This window comes from Nanorana parkeri, unplaced genomic scaffold, assembly GCF_000935625.1.
Source record: "Nanorana parkeri isolate BGI_ZX_2015 unplaced genomic scaffold, ASM93562v1 scaffold2, whole genome shotgun sequence".
In the NCBI taxonomy this organism is placed as follows: domain Eukaryota; kingdom Metazoa; phylum Chordata; class Amphibia; order Anura; family Dicroglossidae; genus Nanorana; species Nanorana parkeri.
In genome coordinates this window covers 3,022,086-3,033,902 of record NW_017306270.1, presented here as the reverse complement: position 1 = coordinate 3,033,902, position 11,817 = coordinate 3,022,086, and the positions used below count along the sequence as shown (strand labels likewise).

Below are 11,817 nucleotides of genomic sequence, written 5' to 3'. Positions count from 1 at the left end.
TTGGCAATGTTGGAAACCACTACAGGTACACTTTATATAGCAATGATAAACCATACTTCTATCTCTTTCAAAGTTGTGTCAAAATATGTGCTCGATGGATTCACCTTTTTCATGCAGGAAAGTATGAAGACTATATAGTCGGAAAATACAGCAGCTGTAGCTTAGAATTCAGTTTCATCTTCAGGAACCATTCAAAGTAAAACCACAACACTAATACAGAAGCACCATGTAGATTCCAAACCACGGATCCCACTCCCAGTGGTCATCCCCATTCCAATGGCACAAGTGTTATCTTAGTCCGCATGTCACCATACTAGAATCCAACTTTTTCCTCCACGCTCCAGAAGTGCTCGTCGTTTTCAGCTGTGTTTAGTTCATTCGAGTTAATGGCATACAGCCCTCTGTGGCCGATGCGTGGTCTAACCACACATGGGCTGTATTGTTCATTCATCACAATGTGGTAGTGTTAGTACTCTCAATACCAGCATCTTTAGCCATAGAAGCAAAGTGTCCTCCTTTATGTAGGAGCGCCTCCGGCTCACCGTACTCTATGATTTTACCTGCATCCAGGACCATGACCCTGAAAAGAAAGACACAAAAAAATGTGGTTTAGTGCTATCAGCCATCGCATTGGGAATTATACCCAGATAGCAAGCAATTAAGCTGCAAGTTTGAAAATGACTTGCTAAACTGTTGCAGACTTGCCAAGCTTCACAATTTTGTTGCACAATTACAGCAAGTCTCCAGATCAACGTGCTTTGCAAAAGTGCTGTACACTTGCAGAGCTCTTGCTAAGACCTGCAGGACTCTTGCTGTAGACTTGCCAACAAATTCAAAAAGTGTCAACTAGAACTTGTGCTGCGAATGTTCTGCAAGTCTACAACTTGCCAGGAATGTGTGCAGCAAGTTAGCAAGTTACAATTTAACCCTGACAAAAGTTTGTGGCAAGTTATCCTTGCTATCTGGGTACTTATTCAGTTACATTATGTCTACCACACATCTTTTTGCAGACCTTTTAACCTTTACATTCCTCTGCAGTTTTTTTTGTTTTCCAGTGCTGAAATCTGACCACAAAAGCTTTAGGCCCCGTTCACACTGAGCGATGTATCGCGCGGTAATTCCCGCGATATCGTGGCTATTTACCGCGCGATATCGCTCTCCAATGCTTGGCAATGGGGCAAAGGGTCCTGCTGTCGCGGGTCGTGCGTCGCTACAGCAGGACCCTTTTTGGAGCTGATTTTGCCGCGATTCTAGCTTGCTCAATGCAAGCATTTGCGCGATATTGCGCGACAAATCGCGCGATATCGTGCAAAATGCAAATCGCGCGACAAACGCGCGATTTACGAATCGCGCAGTGTGAATGGGGCCTTAGGCTCTGTTCACACCTAGGCGTATCAATTACCGTATTTTTCGCTCCATAAGACGCACTTTTTTCCCCCCAAAAGGAGGGGGAAAATGTGCCTGCGTCTTATGCAGCAAATCCCGACGCCCGAGACATGCAGTTTCAGGCGCCGGGCGAGTAGTAGGAGTCACTGCTCGGCTTTAATACGAGTGATCTGATGAGATCACTCGTATTAATCTGATGAGATCATAGAAGCTGTGACAGAAGCTGTGACAGAAGCTACAGTCTGTCGAGTGCTCCATAAGGCGCACAGGACCTCCCTGCGTCCTATGGTCTGGTGCGTCTTATGGACCGCAAAAAAACGCACGTTTCCGAGGGCTACTTGGCTGTATCCCAATGGAAACGCCTGACAAAAACGCTGCAAAGAAGCTCATGTACCTTTTCAGGCGTAGGCCGTTTTGTAGCTCGTTCAGACGGGCTGAAATACGGCAAGGTGTGAACCATACCCATAGAAAACAATGGGATTTTCATGTTTGAGCGTTTTGTAGAGCGTCCGTAGAGCGTTGAACGCGCTACAAAACGTACAGGTGTGAACCAGGCCTTAGGTATGCATGTGTATCTGGAGCTACTACAGTGCTGGCCACAATCTTCTGGGCCCTGTACTGCGCTGTGGTGAGCAACTTCTTCTCTGCTCTGAAATAACTGGCTCACTCGCTTGGCACAGCGGCCATTCCAAGAACGCATAGTATTTTTGATCAATGAATACAAGGCGTTTTTTGATTGGACAAGAAGTGGTGACATCACAATCCGTCCCTCATGTAACCAGAGAACGCCTTGTATTCACTGATAAAAAAATACTTGGTGTTCTCTGAATGGCCGATGTACCAAGACTCTATGGGGGGAATTTAGCGAAACTAGAGCAGACAAAACCTGTATCGGCTGTGCATGGCAACCAATCAGCTTCTCTCTTTCATTTTCCAATCTTAACTGAACAAACTGAAGAGAGAAGCTGATTGGTTGCCATGGTCAACTGCTCCAGTTTTGATCTCCCCCTCTGTGTATTCAGAGCAGAGGGAAAGTCAAACAGTACAATGCAGTACCGGACCTGTGGACCCATGGTCAGCACTGTAGTAGCTCCGGCTGTACACGATCCCCAGTGGCCAATCATGAAAGACATATGCTTACTTACACTGGGCCAAGCTGGACCAATATAAATATGCATAAAAAGTTATACCTGTAGTTCAGGTTTAAATATATCCCTTGATGGCCACAATGTATATAAATCTACTTTATGTCACCAAACGCCTTTGCACATCCAGATAATACCTATAGTGGTGGTGACATCAGCACTGTACAGTGAGCAGAGGTCTAGGTGTGTCCCAGAAGGTCCTCCCACTACAGGCTGTCTGCAGAAGGTTACAGGAGACAAGACCAGTCAAGAAGAGCGTAGACCTGACTGGTCTTTATTAAAGAAAAGTGCTGTGAGTTGCTTTATGATGGATTACTGCACAAACCTTGAATAAAAGCAAAATCTCCCCAGTGGGGCACAGACAGAATAAACCCTGACAAAGGTTCCGACCCTTCCACACTCTATACACAGCAATAAAAACGGAAGAAGAACAACTGTCCTTACTTGTTGCTGTCCATGATTGTGTGCAGACGATGTGCGATGGTCAGCACCGTACAGTCTGCGAATTCGCTGCGGATTGTCCTCTGGATCAAGTTATCGGTCTCCAGGTCCACCGCCGCCGTGGCTTCATCCAGAATCAGGATTTTGGATTTGCGAAGCAAAGCCCGAGCCAGACACACCAGCTGCCGCTGACCAACACTACGCAAAACGACAGTTGTCAGTATATCACAGGTATGTTCAGTGCAGAACTATCCATCCAAATATGAAATACAATACAGTCATTTATATAAGTGGCCAAGGGAAAAATGGTTCTAGTTGCCCATAGCAATGAACAATCAGGCATAGTCTCTGAGAATGAAAAAAACTTGTTGCTACACAAGAAGTTCTTACTTTAAGGCTGAGTTCACACCTAGGCGCATCGAATGTCGCGTGTTTCGTGCCGAGCGTTTTTAACGCGATTCGCTGTAAAAAAGACGCGTGACAATCGCGCGTTTCCGAGAGCTACCTGGCTGTATCCCAATGGATACGCGCGGCAAATACGCCCCAAAGAAGTTCCTGTACTTCTTTGGGCTGTAAAACGCCCAGGTGGGAACCATGCCCATAGGCAATCATTGGTTTTCACTTGTTGAGCGTTTTACAGAGCGTAGGAACGCTCTGTAAAACGCCCAGGTGTGAACCAGGCCTAAGCATCTTTATAACTAAGGTATCTCATGTATGTGGTGGACCCACTATCTCTGTCTGGAGGATAGAACCTACAAAGCAAAGCTGTGTATAAAGGTCGTAACATACAGGGGGTAAATAGTTTTCTTTGTTACCCCTCTTGGTTTTCATCAATGGTCTATTTTATTGGCCTCTCTAGGTCACTCTAAAGAAAAGGGCTTCTGTCCTATCTGAATTATAGCTTTGAGTGGAATGTGGGTAAAATGTTATCTTCCTTTCCAATTCTGCCACCAGGATCCGACTCCTCTTCTGATCCCCTCCTTTCCCTGCTTCACCTTTTTCTGTCTGTTGGTGGTGAGGGAAGCTGATGGAGGACATTATGGATATCATTATGGTATTATTATGTGGGATTAATATTAGTACCACTACATCTTTTATCTCCAGTACTCATCCCTAGTAATGTACTGACAGCTCTCTTGCTGCCTGCCCTTGATACATACTTCACGTTAAGATCAATGACATGTATTGTCACAGTTGACACTGCCCGTTGCTACACAGAAAGTTAGCCGGGGGCCCTAAGTTGATATGGGGTCCTGTGATTTGTAGTTATGCCCCTGAGCTGCAATTGAGATGTTCTTAGGGTTCTCATTCACATTTTTGCACAACAACCCATATTAAGCTATGTTGACCATACCAGATGGAGGTAAATGGACACTCCTAACATTGTGTGTTCCATGTGAAGGGTGAAGGGCTGCTCCTGCACAGCAGTATAAAGATGTAGATATTACTCAAGTCTGTCTTACCTCAGGTTCTCTCCTCCCTCACTGACTGCATAGAAGAGTTTCTCCTCTAATCCTTCCACGTATGGCTTGAGATGTGAGAGTTCCAGAGCTTTCCACACTTCCTCATCTGTGTACTGGTCAAACGGGTCCAGATTCATTCTCAGCGTTCCAGAGAACAGAACCGGATCCTGTAAAACCACATCTGAATTCAGCATATGACATACCCTTAGAATTGCAATCTCCCTGCTTATCCATGCCTGTCAATAGTTAGCTAACCTAGGGAGTGTGTTCATCAAAAGGGAAGCCAAGGTTGGCTTTTTTTTATATTACAAAATACATAATGAAATATCCAGGGAGCCCATGTCTTCAGACTACTTCACCAGAAGAAAATCTGAACTGGCAGCACCCTTCATTAACCCAGTAAAGCTCTCGGAGGACATCGGAAAAAAGGTGAGATCTAGATATAAGTATGCAGTATATATAACGTATGTGCACTTCCTCTTATTATATCTATATATAGTGTAAGTATGCAGTATATATAATGTGTGTGCAGTTTTCGGGGACATATTGCCCTCTCTAGACCTTTACCTGAGGAATGATGGTCAGTTTCTTGCGGAGGTCATGGAGGCCGACGGTGGAAATGTCCTGGCCATCAACCAGGATTTGGCCACCTGCTGCTTCAATGATCCGGAAAATGCAGTTGGTGAGTGAAGACTTTCCAGCGCCTGTTCTTCCGACTATCCCCACCTGGAGGGCACAAATCCGAAGAAAAAGTAAAATGATTACATTTACTAAACAATAAGGGGTGATTTGACATCACAAGAATAGCAATGCTCCGCTGTAGACACAAGCACCTAAATATTCTACGAATATGCTCATTATGAGTGAAACGCGTCAAAGGGAGGAGCTCAGGTGGTCTGCTGTCTTTCTTCTTTGACTGTAATAAAAGAGGGGTTATTTAGGCTGAGCTAGACCAGAAAGCTTGTATTCCAATCAAAGAAAGAAATTGGGCATGTTTTTTCTTTAAGACCAGATTCTCTCAAGAAGATTCAGCCAACTAAAAACATATATTTCAGGTATAGATGCACTCTTATAAGCCTAATCACCCACTGTCATCTAACATGGTTTACCATCCTGTTGCTGTTCTACATTTTACACACAATGCTGGGAAAAATAGCAAATGAGGGATAAAATGGACAGAAAGCAAGCCAGTCTTATAAATACATGGGTATGAAAGTTTGTCTGCTTTAATAAATTAGACAAGCCAGGGACATGAGACTCCCTATCAAATGTAATAAGAAGATCCGGCAAAACCTGACATTGTAGGTCACATAACCTGCGCCAAATCTGCAATATGGCCACCAATGTCGCTAAAGTCTTCGCTCACTAAAAACTTCTGCCAATGTGGCTCCAGGTCACAATTTTAAAGGTGATAATGAAGTACATGGAATATTTCATAGCACTGCCTGTCTAATCAATGGAAGGTGGTATGCCAACCTAAGTCAACATGGTCATGGTCAACATGCAGAGAAGTTCCAACCACTGATCTTTTTTTTTTCCGCAAAGGGATAACTGGATGAAAATACAGGTCAGTATCCCTCAAACACACATTCTTACTCATTGGTCTGAGTGTGTGCAGACATCTCCAGTGCCAGCTTTATTCATTGGCATCCAGAAGCACCAATGTAGCTGTTGGAGCAATTCTTTGAGAATAATCAGCAGGAAGGTCTTCTGAAACCATTGAAATGCTGATCATCTCATATTTAGCGCTACCTTTAGACATAAACTGTACTTCAGGATATTTATTAGCCACACTTGGCTTTCAGTACTTTAATGACATCAGTTTAGGCACATTATAACATGATTGGGCTTGACAAACTTTTGTTCCAGTCACAAATGTAATGCTTTTGTCTTCTGTGCTGGTGTTAAGGTCCTTGCCTTGTATTGTCATTGACTTTTAGGAAATGCAAAGAATTATTTTACCTTCTCCATACTGTCCACAGTACATGTGATCCCATGGAGGATGAGGTCCAGCTCCTCTCGATAACGCACCTTGTAGTCCACAAACTTCACAACACCCTTATCGGGCCAGTCCTGTGGTGGGCGCTGATCTGTTTCCCATGGTGCCTACATGATAACCAGACAAAAAAGTGAGGGTTTTATGCAGACCAGGCTGTGTTTACTGGTTGGTTGATTCCCATTAACATATTCCCAAGTGTCTACTGCTGTCCACATTTTGGAGCTGAGTCTTCCAGCTACATGTACCACCTACAGTACATGCAGGTACTTATAGACACAAAATAATGATTGTCTAATCCAGATGAATACAACCAGAGCAGAAAACAATTGTCTGGGATAGGTGTGAATAGTCATTCTCCAATCTGGTGAAGGAGAAGTGCAAAACGTACCCTTTTTATGTTGACCCTTTCAATATGACTATAAGAATGACCATGGAGTCCTCACTGTGTGTTATAGAAGACCTGTATCAGAACATACCTCATTCTCCACCTTGATGTACTCATCCACACGTTCCACAGCCACAATATTGGTCTCCAGCTCTGATGTCATCCTCACCAACCAGTTCAGGGTCTGTGTGATCTACAAAATGGAAACAGACACAAGCTGGTACAATGTTCCATGTGACAAGTCCATAGGTTATAGTTCATACATACACACAGGTTACAGTTATAATACAATATATACCGTTGCAATATAAGGAACAAAAACTTCTACTGCTGTGAATTATCACAGGGGGAATCACATCCCAGTTTGCTGTCCATGTAAAAGGCAGTACTATCAAAGGAGTTTCCAAAACTGATTTTTAATGACAGGATTTATGACTCCTTGTAAATTACAAGTTGGTTTATGTAAAAGAGGCTTCAGTAACACATAAATAAATACAGTTCCAGAGAACGTCCAAAAAAGATTTTTGTAACTGAGGGCCAATTCTACTCTAAAGTAATATTTTCATATCAGATCGGATCACCTAGAAAAATAAAGTTGAACTACAGAAAAACCCATAAATCTATTTAAAATACATATATATAAAAAATTGTGACCTCCAAGAGGATTGTAATTATATTAAGCCAGTCTTGTAATCCAAACTGGACAGGTCTTGGATATCTCCAAGCATTGTACTATGGTTAGGCACCAACCAATCATACGTACAAGTACAAGATTCAATCATGAGTACCTATCTTCCAGGTTATTATGACTCACGTTAAGGGCTGAAGAAATAGACAACCCAACGGTTCCGCTGTCCAGCGTGTTTCGGGCCAGCACCGCAAAGAGAGCTGCAAAGAAAACTGTGAGGTTCCCAACGAACTCCAGACGAATGGCCAGCCACCTTTTGGAGATACATCACATTTACATGCATCAGTTATCATATTATTGACTAATTCAGGGAGTTTTTCAATTTGGGTGGAGTGATTCAGAAATTTGACAGCTTACTGTTTTTTTTTGTCTCCAGGACCTCAACAGGATCAACTTCCCCGCCACCCTGAAAAGCCAAGCTTCCTTTTACAGCTGAGCTTCTATTATCACTACCCAAATGCATCCAAATGGAAGAAAAAGATGGTGACTGGTAAGATTCTACAGCACGGCTCTTCTCTGTACTGTCTAGTGCAGGGGTAGGCAACCTGGGCACTCCAGCAAAATCATGCCTCTGGAAGTCATGTCTGTGGCTGTCAGTCTTGCAATGCCTCATGGGATCTGTTGTTTCACCACAGCCGGAGTGCTGAGGTTTCCTACTCCCGGTCTAGTGGAATCTAGTTAGGGCTGCAGGATGCATGCATTTTACTTTAAATGTTCACAATCACAATGCACTTTTAAAGAGCTCCATTCAACTGTCCTAACAGCAGACTGCAGATCATTGCAAAACAAACAGGGCTTTCTTTAACTCTGCAAACAAAAACTGCTAGTGGGGAATGGTGCTGGTTGAGAACACCATATTTTTCAGGGTCCATGACTTTCCCCAGCACTAGAAGACACAGCACAAGGGTTGCCAACACATTTGGTGAAAAGGAACCCTTACAAATATAGTGGACTGACGTCAGCTGGTGACACCAGCATCTCAGCTAAGAAATAGACAAGGTTGAACAGAACTAGTGACACCAGAAATACTGACCTGGTGACGCCAGAAACTCAGTTAGGAAATAAAGAGGTGTGACCTGATCTGATGACCCCAGAAGCTCAGCTAAGAAATACAGAAGACTGACTTGATCTGGTGACACCAGAAGCTCAGCTAAGAAATACAGAAGTCTGACTTGATCTGGTGACACCAGAAGCTCAGCTAAGAAATACAGAAGTCTGACTTGATCTGGTGACATCAGAAGATCAGCTAAGAAATACAGAGGACTGACCTCAGCTGGCTACCCCAGAAACTCAACTAAAAAAGACTAACCTCAGGTGGTGACAGCAGAAGCTCAGATCACTCAGAACCCATCACAACTATGCTGGAGACAGGGTAGGGATGGATCTCTGAATCTCAGAGGACTGTCAAGTCCCAGTATTTAAAATGTATGTAAAGTCCAAATATGTTTGTTTTTTTTTAGTTTTGGATAGAGTCAGGAAAGGTTAGACCCCTGTCAGTTTTTTCTATGTATTTATCCTTTGTTGTCTGGAACAGTTGTGAAGATTTCCCCTCACCTCCTGTTTCAGTGACATCTATAAACGTTTAGATTTTCCATATCTTTCTGTCCTGGATACAATACTCACCAGAACAAGTGGAGATATTAAATATCCCCCGCAGTGATACAGACAGCAGAAACCTAGCAGGGGTTTAATACTTCCTCCCTCTATCCAAAACACTTAAAAAGTTTGGGCTTTGCATACTCTTAAAACCCTTGCCCACTTTAAACTGACTAGATCATTTTGGATGGTGTTCCACGTTTCATTGTGTGCAGTACCTGTTGGAAACAATCCAGGAGTAAACGCTCTGCTGATTGATGTCAATTGTGTCTTCATTATGCTGGAGGAACCTTTGCTGATGTCCATAACCACGGATGACTGACAGTCCAGACACCGTCTCCCCAAAGTGGGAATAGATGGGGGACCTTGTGACAGAATCCAGTCGTCGCAGCTGTCGTGAAGTGGTGACATAAAACCTCTAAATACAAAGAAAAGAAACACTTCACTATACAATCTTAGTGTCTGACACACACAATAAGATAATAAGATGAAACAAGGAACCTTATTCATCAAAGTATCTGGACAAAGATGAAAAATTTAAAGTCTGTGTAGGCTTCTTTTTTTTGGCACAGCCCAGAACCTGTCATCAACACAGTTGGATGCAACCGTTAGCATTGTTTATAAGGCATATAACAATACTGCTACACCCCCATGGCCCTGCAGATTGGTCATTAGACAGAGACTGTTGTGTGATATGTTCACTTTGTTAGAATCTCTTTTGTAGGGCGAAAGATGAAAGATTCTCAGGAGGTCTCCAGAGCAGGAGTTGGATTAGGTGGACATCTATTGTGAAGCTATGGCACTATGGCTTGCAGAAAAGCCATGCTGGCTCCTCCCTATGGAGATTTAATGTTTTGATTGGTTTCCATTTAGGGTCTGCATTGATAGGCTTTGGGCCTGAGTTAATGGCATCAGTCTGAGACACTTCTAAGATCATTCAAAATTAATTGGCAGGTTCATTTAACCTGCAGTTGATCTCTTTTTGACCTGTTTTAAATGGATTTTACATTCCCATAGACTTTTTTAAAGCAATATATTTTCATTCCTGTTTTACAAACTTAAGGAATTTATGTGACAGGCGCCAGTAGTGCAATACGTTGTCAGGGCACAATGGCGCAATTAAACTGACAGAGTGGTCTCACATATAACTGAATTCCTTGGCTGCAATGTTAAGATGTTAATTCAGGTAATTATAAAATGATGACACAAATTTCACAGCGGGTCAGAAAACATGGGTCTGCTGAATTGTTAAGAGTCAAAGTTTGGACATCATCCGTGCCTGCCAATGGGTAGAAGAAAGAAATGAAGGAGCAACAGAGAGTGCAGGGCAAAAAGGAAGAACGAAAGCAGAGACAAAGTATAAAAGACTTCCAGTGAGAGCGTCCAGCCCCCAAATTAATAGTTGTGTTCATGAAACCGCAGTCATCTCATGGGGTACTCCAATGACTAGAACGTGCAGAGATGAGTAGAGTTAATAAAAGCTACGCAAACACTCCAGATTTCAATAGATTTTGAGTATGCATCATGTATTTGAGGTACGAGCTCCTCCAGGCACATCAAGCGGTTAACCTCTGCCACCCAGTCCTAGATTGAAGGGGTCATCATTACCTCCCCATGCCTGGAAATCAGCACTCTTCCCACCAGGAGTAGAAGGATCCCTTTGAAGATTAGCAGGAAAGTAATCCCAGTAGTACAGGTTGGAAAGCGACTTCATAGGAGGGTCATAAAGTGGCCCCTGCATTCCTATTGACATGTATGGGAATACAAAACCTGCTTGAAGCGAACAAAAGCCTATAGACACAGGTCCATATAGTGTAATCAAAGTCTTTCTCCAGGCCACATCAGGAAGGGCTGGTTTAGGGAAAACTTAACTTTTCTAACAGAGAAGAACCTCTGAAAATACCTTTCAGGTCTTAGGCAACCCTTGCTAATTTAGAGTTACCGTATCTAACGCTCATGGTACATTAGTGTGAACAGTAAGAAAAACATGAAAGAATGTGGTTTACATGGCATACGTGATACCTAAGGATGCTCTATACAGTATGAGTAATAATATTGAGATGAAATCATAATAATGATAAGGGATAGAAAAAAAGGTGGAGAAATGTTTAATTACATTGATAGTCAATAGAAAAATTCCTCTCTTACATTGGTGGCCATTTATAAGAATGTCCCTTACATTGGTGGTCGGTCACCAGAATACCCCTTACATTGGTGTTCATTGGGAACAATACCCCCTTATAGATAGCTAAAAAGATTACAGTACTAGTGTCAGTGGTTACATATCCAAAAGTGAAAAATTGCTAAATTTCTCATGGAACCAGTAGCAATCTCTAGAGCAGTGGTTCTCAACATTTCTATGGCCGGGACCCCTTGGTAACATTTGCCAAGTTGTGGTGACCCCCCAACCTTAAAATTTAGGAATGACGGGGCTGCTGCGCTAGGAGAGGGCTGAGGAGGACTCTCACCTAGCACAGCAGAAATCACACAGCGACCCACAGCTTGAGAACCGCTGGCGTACACCGTCAGAATAAAAAAAAAAAAAAACCCTAGGAATGCATAGCTAGATTCCTATTGGCTATTTCACTTTGCAATAGCCAATAGCACACGAGCTATTGAACCCGCCCTCTGCTGCTTTCAATCAGTGGTGGGTAGCTGATGGAGAACTTCCAATCCCCCTCTGCTGATTGGCAGCTGCAGAGGGCGGGTACAAT

The 11,817-nt window shown here is 43.1% G+C and overlaps 1 protein-coding gene across 4 annotated transcripts in view; it reads right to left on the bottom strand.

Annotated features, from left to right (window-relative positions):
• Nucleotides 1-416: 416 nt before the first annotated feature.
• ABCC2 (ATP binding cassette subfamily C member 2) overlaps nt 417-11,817 on the bottom strand; it is an 89,854-nt gene continuing 78,453 nt past the window's right edge. For all 4 annotated transcript variants that reach the window (XM_018561567.1, XM_018561490.1, XM_018561645.1 and 1 more), the window contains 8 exons: nt 9,322-9,521; nt 7,634-7,760; nt 6,911-7,012; nt 6,398-6,541; nt 5,003-5,161; nt 4,436-4,602; nt 2,976-3,170; nt 417-580 (listed from right to left, as the gene is read on the bottom strand). In XM_018561567.1, the coding sequence (XP_018417069.1) occupies nt 451-580; nt 2,976-3,170; nt 4,436-4,602; nt 5,003-5,161; nt 6,398-6,541; nt 6,911-7,012; nt 7,634-7,760; nt 9,322-9,521 (1,224 nt within the window). In that variant the 3' untranslated portion in view covers nt 417-450. The remainder of the gene's footprint in view (nt 581-2,975; nt 3,171-4,435; nt 4,603-5,002; nt 5,162-6,397; nt 6,542-6,910; nt 7,013-7,633; nt 7,761-9,321; nt 9,522-11,817) is intronic.